We start from the raw sequence: 10,074 nt of genomic DNA, 5'->3' as shown, positions 1-10,074 counted from the left end.
CAAACGCATTGCAGATCTAACTAACTGGAGCCCAACAATCGCCGCCTGTGATTGGTCAATGTTTTGTTGGCGTCATCGGAACGGCATTTGTGATTGGTGTAAATTGATGTCAGTCCTCCTACATACGCACTCTTTCGCACATATATTTCCATCTGTCTGCGACTAACTTGAAATTAGAGAATTTGTTCTTGGGAGACTTTATTTTCCTAATTTAATTCCATAGCCGAATTTTAATATATTTTAAATGTACACAAATGTTTATGAGAAAGTAACAACTGAGCCCTGAGTACTCGCGCTTCCCACTTTGACCACAGTGTGGCGCTGTAACTCTCTAAAAATATGAGCGCAAACAGTAAAAAATAAGGTTGGAAGCACCAAACCAGAGAAAAATCCAAAATTGAAATACAAATTACTGTTGAAAATGTTAATTCCATTACTTATAAATACGAGTTCTCCCTACAGGCATAATATTGAATATCAACTACAGCTTAGATTAGGCAACAATTAGTGATAATTGTCAATTGAAACGCACGCACTTACGTGTGCGCGCGCAGGCACACGCACGCACACGTACGCACACGTACGCACGCACACGCACGCACTAATGTTGCTATTCTAAAAGAATGTTTTTTGGAACACTTAGGGAGTTATTAACTGATCACAATGAAGCTATTTCCATTCCGTTTGAAAGTGGAGATTGCAGCCTTGGTGGGAGGGATTCTTGCAGCAGAAGCAGGGCGACGTGTAAGAAGTCAGAGCACAAACTTTCCAGGAGCACCGATCCATCTTAGACACCTGATGAGCATCCCACTAAAACGATCCGAGTCCAACTGAAGGACGCTTATATTAACTTGACTGTTAGGTGCAACAGGGTCTTCCTATAAGAGGAGCAAATTAGTTATTGGACGTGGAGATATGGGGCTACCTTTTTGGTGCAGGTGTTTCCTTTTGCTGTGTTTGACAGCTGTTCATGGCCATGCTGCAGTTCAGGTAAGAATATAGTTGTCTAACATGATTTTTGAAAGTGTTGTTTGAGAGCATCTTTTCTCTTTTTTTTTTTTGTATCATATTCAGAAAAATAATACTAGTGATAGAGGCAAAATGAGTTTTGCTGGAAGATTTGGAGTGCTCGTGTCTTGTCAACGAGAGGCATGTAGGGCACTAGCAACAAGCACAGGTTGAAACTTGGTACAATATGTTTTTTAATTCCTGGAAGCTAGTTGCTGTTGTAGTAAGCCCCCCTCCTTATAAATAGGAGTACAGGAATTCAAGGTATGCCGCCCCTGAGAAATTGCTTCAATGAGCATGTGATTAATAAACCTTGCAGGAAGGATTAAACACAACTCTGTACTGAGTTGGCATCGAATTTTGCTCAAGTAACTGATTGTGGTATCTATTCAGCTTTCATTTTGGCCATTCTGGATCACCCAATAAGCTTACTGTCCTGCTGCCATGCAAAATATACAAAGAAGCAGCGTTTGGACTCGTGTCCTACAGACATCTGCCAGACAGATTTTGTCTTGCTGTGTTTGGGATGCACTTAGAAACGGAATGGGCTGAGGTTGTTTATCTTCTGATTGAAAGTAGTGGAGTATGTTAAACACGAGAAAATGTAATGACAATTACAAACATCATGCATACATACATACTTCAATAAGGGGGACTTGTTTTCCAATATCCTTGCTTTGATCCACAGACCTGCATGGATAAACATCAAGTGGTTGGGGTGTTGCGACAGATGGAGAAGTTTCTGAAAGGCCAAGAGGTTCGATTCACCGAGGGCTTCCGGATCATGAAGTCAAAACTGGCAACGCTACAAAATTCTGTCTCCAAGTTGCCTCAAGCGGATCAGTCAGCTGGTGAGTGATAAACTGTCATATCATTTAATCATCTATGATTGTAGTTTACCAAGACGCAAAACCATTTTCCCCTAAACTTAACTAAACTCAAATGAAATAATTGCAGCATTTATTCATTGTTGCAAGACGATGAGCATTGTTTCCACAATAACAACATAACTGCAAACAGAGAGTAACTAGTTTACACAGTCAGTACTGCCAATTTGGGGTTTTGGAGCTATATATTTGGAGATAATCCCAACCGCTCGACTGACTATTTTAGAGTTTAATTCCCATTGAAACATGAGCAGAATCATTTTCACATTATTTTCTTTATAAAGCCCTTTGGAACAAGCAAGTCAAATTTTGGCCCAAATTTAAAGCAGAAAGGAGTAATTAGTTTAGTATTTGGGATTCGTGGACCCACAGGGGTACAGGGGGTCCAGTTTGAAAATCACTGCGTTTGTAGCGTGTAAATGAATGGCATCACGGTAGTAATTCAGTGCTGTTCTAAGGTTAAAAGGCATCATACTACGGTATATGAAAAGGTGACTAATAATACAGAATACTCTACACATAATATATGTATGATACATCAGTCTTCCAGATAAAACTGCAGATGCCTGCTATTGTGAGATAGCCATTAAGAAATTCCAGGTCATCTGTCACTGCGGTGGCCATTCAAACGAGGAAGTAGAATTGTGGGATTGTTGTGTTACTTGGCTGTTTTGTTAGGGTAATCTCTAGGTCAAAACTCCTCATCATTTTTCACCGAATGCCCAAATCTAAAACTACAAATCGGTTCAATTAAGGTGTTGCTTGGGTTCAGACATTCACAATTGAAAATCTCAAAAACAAAAAACAACAGCTTTACGCCTTCCCTTTCTTGTTCCTGTGCACACATTTTTCTCATGTGGCGTGATTCCGTCATGAAGCTTATCCTGTTCATCTGGAAAACATTGAACTGCAAAATTGGTCTCAAGGCACAAAAGAACATAACTGCGAGTTGTTATTAAATGCTTTCTCACAATCGGCGAAGGAAGCCGAAACGTGTAATAAAAATGAAAATTGAGTGTCCATTTATAATGTTATGTAATGTTAATACTGTATTTTATGCAGGCATTCAACTTTCCAGTCTGCTGCTAATGATGCGTTTTAGACTGCTCAGTGACACGTGTCCATCTGCAGGCAGTGAGGATGTTGGGAGGCTTGTTGTTCTCCACGTGTGATCAGCCTCTCTCTTCTTCTTTTTCTTCTTCATAGCTCCCGCCACCTGTCGGCCTCTGGATGAACTGGAGCACGGGACAAAGTTTGGATCCAAACACCTGGCTGGACATGAGGTGCATTTTGCTTGCTCGCAGGGCTACCACCTCGTGGGTTCAGCTACACGTGTGTGCCAAGACAATGGCACATGGAGCGGTGTGGACGCCGTCTGTAAAGGTGAGGTGATCGGCACTTAACCTGCTACTAAATGGAAAAAGTCTAGTGGGAGACTAAAATGCCGGTCCGTTCCAATTCAAAGTGCCATTCAATTCCACTTTTGATGTCAATTGAATTCCAAGATAATTTCATTCGTCATTTATTTATTTATGTTTTCTTCATTTTGCAACAACACACCCAGACTGCATGGAGGTCATGCAAGTGAACCACTACACTATCGGGCACACTCATTTCATAGCAATTCTCTTTTCATTCAGCTACTTTGTATTTCAAATTCAATTATTTTAATATTCAGTCCAAATCTGATTCTAGTTTTACTACAAAGCCATTTCAAATTCAAGTTCGAGCCCATTCACATACCGATTCAGATTCCAAATTCAAATCCACTTTTTATTCCATTTCAGAATACATTTCAAATTCACAAGTTTATTTGTCCACAGGGGGTTAATAAAGTGCACAATGTCTCAGTAAATAAACATCCACCAGCCCCCCCAAAAAATCCAAAATGCAGGTAAAGGTAGCCTCCTTCACAATGCTTGCAGCTCTTTCATATTCTGCAAGAAGGCCTAGTTGAATGTGGAATCCAATATCCACTATCGCAATCCACTTTATTTCATTCCACTGTGGGATGCATTCCCTATAGTCAGCTTTGTGCCTCTCCTGAATAGCAGTGCATTGGGTAACTGTCAGACCCCCTCTCTCTTCTCCTCTCACTATCTTGCTCATGTTTCTTGACAGTGGTGTCCCGGTTGATGGGATTTGGACCTGAAATGATATCCCACCCATGGTCTGATAGCGCAGAAGTATGCTAAGCATGCTGTTCATAGCCCCACCAACTTGCAGTGGCAGCACTTTTCCTCCCCCAAAAGGCCACATTTTTCAACATGTGTTTATTGATATTCACCTTTAGAGCAACACGAGAAGGCATGACCCTGTAACAGTATTATCTCTGTTCATGTTTTTTTTTTTTCCCAAAACCTAGCATCAGCATTCTAATTTTAGCCACACTTAACAAACAATATTGACATAGTGTGTTGATTTGAATTGAAATGAGTTTAAAAATATCTTGTTTAAGGTCTTCAATTGAAAATCTTGTTTTTTATTGTGTGCAATCTTTTAACACTGAAGTAATGAAAAGAAAATATGAATAAGGATTCATCATGAGGCTACATAAAGGGTACACAGACATCTACTGTACGTAAATAAAACCAGACTGCCAACATCCCTATTACAGATAATATTTTATGGAGTGTCCTGCGATTGGCTGGCAACAATTTTACTGTGTTCGGCTCCATCACACCCGCAACTCTACTGAGGGTAAGAAGTCCAGACGGTTTTATAGGGATCTGTGCCATATGGTTCTTTGTAGCTCTTGTCTCTATGTGTATTTATTCCCCCTTTCACCAGCCTTATTATTATCTTGTCATTTTCTTATATGCGGTGCTTCAGTTTATGTAGTTTGTGCACATTTAAGCGGAAATAATCACGTGTCAGGAGAATTCACAGATATGGATGAGTCCATTTGCAGACAGTGATGAGTTAGACAGTGTCAATGCCCAGAGAACTCATTTTAACATCATAGTCATTGTTTCCATTGTATCCAACTTTTAAGGTTGCTGTTTTCAAGATTTACTTTTGGAATATTCGAGTCAGCACGAGAAATGAAGGCAGCAAGTAGCAGTACCAAGCAAAATGGCAGAATGGATTTATTTTTCTGCTTAATTTATATTTCAGACATGCAAATAGGAAAGACTTATTAAAAGAAAAACATTGACTTGACTCCCATCAACACTAGCAGGACAAGTATAATCGAAAATAGATTGCTGTGTCAGTATTGTAACGTAACTCACGAGAATGTTTATATTTGCGTTACCCTCTGTCTCCTGCTACTTCAGACGTCAGCGAATGTGCAAGTAACCCCTGCCAAAATGGAGGTACCTGCGTGGAAGGTGTCAATCAATACAAATGCACCTGCTCACAGAGCTGGAGTGGTTCTCACTGCCAGCACCACACTCAGACGGGTAGGATGTAACTCAATCCAAACCACACTGCTTTTTATTAAGCCCGATTCTATTTCCTTTATTTCAGCTCCTCCCGAGTGGAGCGTAATGAATGACCCAGCGTTCAGCCGAAAACCTCGCTGCGCCCAGGTGAACCGGGCCCAACACTGCAGTTGTGATGCAGGCTTCCACATGAGTGGAACATCTGATAACAGCATCTGCCAAGGTGAGCTCCTGTTGACTGTAATGTGTTTCTTCATTCCTGTCAAGAACTTTAGATTATGTTGACACTTGGCCATAAACGGTGCAAGAAAACATCCACTAAATAACTGAATCTTCGACTGCTAATCAGTGGAGGCCAGTTTGTAACAAACAAAATAATCCTATCGAGAGGTCACAAGCTGATTAGCATCCATTTAGGTCACAGTTCAGGTACACTGATGTACCGTTATTGTATGAATGGTTAAGAGACAAGCAATGTTAAATGATGCAAGGGCATCTTAATATTTCGAAACATTTCATTTGTGTCTTTACAATGTACACAATAGGCAGCAGCACACTCAGATGGGTAGGTACTAAATAAATCAAACAGGCAACCTGGTAGACAGAAACAGTCTTCCCATATGTTTGTTCCAGAATGTGCTTTTAATATGGTGAATTTCCTCCATCCCAAACATTCCTGCCGTCCTGTGTACAGCAGCCCTGCACGGTCCTGAGATGCCTGCCTTTTCCTGTTTTTAACAGATGTCAATGAGTGTGAAGTCTACCGTCTGGACCAGGGAGGGACTTTATGCGTCCATGAGTGTGTCAACATCCCGGGCTCATACCACTGCTCCTGTCCCAGTGGCTATAAGTTGCTCTCAGATGGGCGGAGCTGTGAGGGTGAGCGACAGGAGGGCACTGGGGACAAAGGCTCATTCACAAGGCTTTAACAGCTCCAGATCTGACTTTGTGTGTGTGTCGGGGGGTTACCTGTGATTTTATTTACCACAGTGCAAAAGCTGTCAAACTCCTCGATTCTCCTTATGACCAATTTTTGGAGCAAAATGTTTGGCCCTGGGATGAATGAGCTCAGCATTTCCCAGCAGGAATGATCTTTAGAACATGAAGCATTTAAGTGAGACTGACCCGAAAAACCAAATAAACAAATGGAGCTCAGCACCCGGTGCTCAGACTGAGGACGGTCTGGCTGCAAGCCCCTCCACTCTACTTCCATGCCTCTACTGTTTTGTCTTCCAGATGTGGACGAATGTTTAAACCAGCAGCACAACTGTAGCCGAGGAACAACATGTATCAACACTGGGGGAGGCTTTCAGTGCGTCAACCCAGACTGTCCTCGTTCCCATGGCAACATCAGCTACGTTAAAACATCACCCCTGTACGTGTACCTTTTGAACTTTTTAGCCCTTTTATCTTTAAGTAGTGCTACTGGGCTCCTGGTGTGACATTTTGACTAATGGCAGGAAAAAGGAGAGTAAAGTTTGCATTCACATTTATTTATGACTCCCAAAACATTTCCAAATTTCCCTTGTAAATCAGGTCTGAATGTGGAGGGTAGCTCACTCAAGAAGAAGGTAATAGTAGTTCCTTAAAAGAAAGACAACTACAGATTTCATTCATGTTGACTTTTGTTCTGTTTCTTTATGTCAACACAATATTTGCTAGAAATCATAAACTAAGCTTTTTTTTGCACCCCTCAACTAGTTAGGGAAAGGTTAAATAAGGTCATCATCAGAATATTTGAAACAGTATTGCAGTGTGTGTATGCTTTAACGCCACAACAATTATATGACGTTAGTATAGACATAATTTTCGATGAACCTCTTGAATGGGATATCATCGCATGTTGTGACTGGTGAGTGTATTTCATCATTATTAACCTTGGAGTGCATCTCAAAGCAGGAAGACGAGATGATTGTACGCACACACACAGAAGCCACATGAGAAGCCCAAAACTACAAAAATAAAATTTGTGGTTCAAGCTGTATAATAGTGAAGCAAACCATATGTGACAAGAGCATGCATACTCAGCAGAACCTCATTGCCAAACATTATTTTCTCTTTAATGCTGTCCAATTGCTGAGAAACATTACAACGTCTCTGTCAAGCCAAGCTGCCCGGTCGAAAGGACTGAAACATAGCACTGTGTGCTCTTACTGAACCAGCAGTGTGGTTGAACAGCGATGCCAGCAGAGGAGATGACTGAAGCTTTTGGCAGACGCTAACATGGACAAAGCAAAGCATTGCTTAGCACCGTAGCTTAGCCCAATCAGATGCTACATTCCAAAATGTGCAGCCTCACCAGACTCAAACATTTTAAATAATCATGCAAAGTTTCGATTAAGACTAAAAATATCACAGTGTAAAAATGACACTTTGACTCTCGGCTCTCATAGTGGATGGAGTTCATCAGATGCAGATGTACTTAATAGAATGTCCATTGACTGGATGTCATTGTTCATTCTTCATAACCACGTTCGTTTTCCATGCATTCTAAATGATACCGACTGAAGGAAACAATCATCTTAAAAGGAAATTGAAAATGCCACACATTTCCCATAATTTGCCAGATTTTATTGTAGCCACAATATAATTGTAACGGTTCTATTAAACACACAGACACACAGAAATTTGATTTTAATAAGATGGACATGATTCTAGAAATTTCCCCCCAGCTTGCATTCAGGTTCTGAGACAGTCTCAGAGTTTTATGACAAGGGTCTCTACTTATGAAACATAACCGCACATGGAATGGAAATCAAAGAGTATTTATCTTTCCTGTCCCTCTAACATGTGTTCCTTGATTTTTTTTTGTAGTCAGTGTGAGAGGAATCCCTGCCCCATGGAAAGCCGTTCTTGCCACCTCGCTCCAAAGACCGTCTCGTTCCACTACCTCTCCCTTCCCTCCAACGTACAGACCCCCGCCACCCTTTTCCGTATGGCCACCGCCGGGGCCCCCGGGCGCGCAGGGCCCGACAGCCTGCGCTTTGGCATTGTTGGAGGAAACTCCCGGGGTACCTTTGTCATGCAACGCTCAGACAGACAAACCGGCGAGCTGATCCTGGTTCAGCAGCTGCGCGGGCCGCAGGAGATCAACGTGGACGTAGACATGTCGGAATATGCCGACCGCACTTTCCAAGCTAAGCATGTGGCCAGAGTCCATGTTCTAGTGTCACCCTACAACTTCTGAGGAGACGAGGAGGAACCGATCGTACTGCCCACCTTCATTCCATTGCGGCCGGTCGCAGGACAGAGGGTGATTCACTCTAAGATTTTCTAGTTAAAGTACTCAAACGACTGTGCAGTAAAAATATGGCAGCAGTAAAATGTCACTCAGTGACAAAGCACAGACATCCATTGGGGCCAAAAAAACTACATTGAGGCAACATAAAATTGTACATCCACAAATATTCCCATTTGTTTTGCAGCGACTGCTCTCTCAAGACGAACAGAAAATTGAAGAACAGACCCCAAATTCAGATTTGCATTTTTAAAAACTTGTGGACACTTTCCAGAGGAACATATTTTTTAAAATATTCATTTGGAAGAGCAGGACACTTTCCATGGCACTAAATGCAAATTGGGTATCAACCGGAAAATTTGGGTAATTCTTCTTTCAAACGTTAACACATGCAGGAATATATTTGCTGGAGTGGAACGGAATCCTTGTAGCTCCAAAATCATCACTGTTCAGGAGTAAAAATTACACAATTTGGAAAATTGTGACATGGAAAATATCAAATTCCTTAACCAGAGAGCATAACTTTTGACAATAACACTACTGTCCTGTCCCCCCGTGTTTTAACGATGATTTACTCACTACTAGACACATGGACACCTATAAAGTTAGTGTATATTTTGGATATTTTATTACTGGTTCTTGCATTAACTTCCATCACATACTGTATATACACACTATTCAATCTTTCTTTTATTTTTGTGGGGAGTGGAAAGTGGATAATCAACAGTAGCAGGAGATTTCATATACCACACTTGATACATCATGTATTTTTGAGGATGATAACAACTGGATGAGTTTAAATATTGTCTCTACATAAATAAAATAAACTCAGTATAACATCTCAGCTTTTTACCTCACTCAATGCCGAATAGTGTGCCACTGCTTGTTCTCAAGTTAGAGTTAGGTAGTGAAACCAAAGCACAGGGGATTAATAAATCCTGGATAATGATCAAATGTTCTCTGAATAGATGACAAGGAAGGTTTTAGCAAACTTTCAAAGCAGTTTGGATCTCATCCGAGACGCGGGAACTGTCAAATATGTAAAAACACATCTCACGGTGTCTATTTTTTTTTTTTTTAATAAGACACTAATGTTCAACATGTGTGCTGTCTTCCTTCCCTCTGTCCTCTCACATCTCCATCCAGGGCTTTACATTTGCACTAAAATCCAGATGCAGGGGGTGCATGCTCTTTATTTAATTTTTTTGCCGTCTTGTATGCTGTCATGGGGAATCTTTGCAAACGTTGCTCAACGTTACCGTATAACCCTCAAGAGCTCAGTTCAGTGAGCATCACGCTAACTGTAGGAGTTTTGCCTTTTCTTGAACTGTTTATTTTCTTAATCTCAGAAGATCAACCAGTCCAAACAAGGGGTGTCAAAAGAAGGCGAAAGTCAGGAGAGAAGAAAAATACACACAGGAAGTTTTTAATAGCGCAGCGTAACCAAACACATGACTATTTATTGACGTTAAGGCAGTGGTGTTTGTATTGTTTTAACATTTTACAAACTTATTTTGTGCGATGAATAAGGATTTTGGAAAAAGAAAAAGCTTCC

At 41.0% G+C, this 10,074-nt stretch overlaps 1 protein-coding gene across 1 annotated transcript; it reads left to right on the top strand.

The window, feature by feature from the left end:
• Positions 1 to 686: 686 nt before the first annotated feature.
• On the top strand, positions 687 to 9,363 carry LOC119134725 (fibulin-7). Its single transcript, XM_037271755.1, has 8 exons — positions 687 to 990; positions 1,697 to 1,859; positions 3,102 to 3,278; positions 5,174 to 5,299; positions 5,367 to 5,504; positions 6,023 to 6,160; positions 6,518 to 6,656; positions 8,096 to 9,363. The coding sequence occupies exons 1-8, from the start codon at positions 916 to 918 to the stop codon at positions 8,466 to 8,468; spliced, it is 1,329 nt and encodes a 442-aa protein (XP_037127650.1). The 5' UTR covers positions 687 to 915; the 3' UTR covers positions 8,469 to 9,363.
• The last annotated feature ends 711 nt before the right edge of the window (positions 9,364 to 10,074 follow it).

Source organism: Syngnathus acus, chromosome 15, assembly GCF_901709675.1.
Source record: "Syngnathus acus chromosome 15, fSynAcu1.2, whole genome shotgun sequence".
In the NCBI taxonomy this organism is placed as follows: Eukaryota; Metazoa; Chordata; class Actinopteri; order Syngnathiformes; family Syngnathidae; genus Syngnathus; species Syngnathus acus.
The sequence above is the reverse complement of the archived record's forward strand: the minus strand, read 5'-3'. Positions and strand labels throughout refer to the sequence as shown.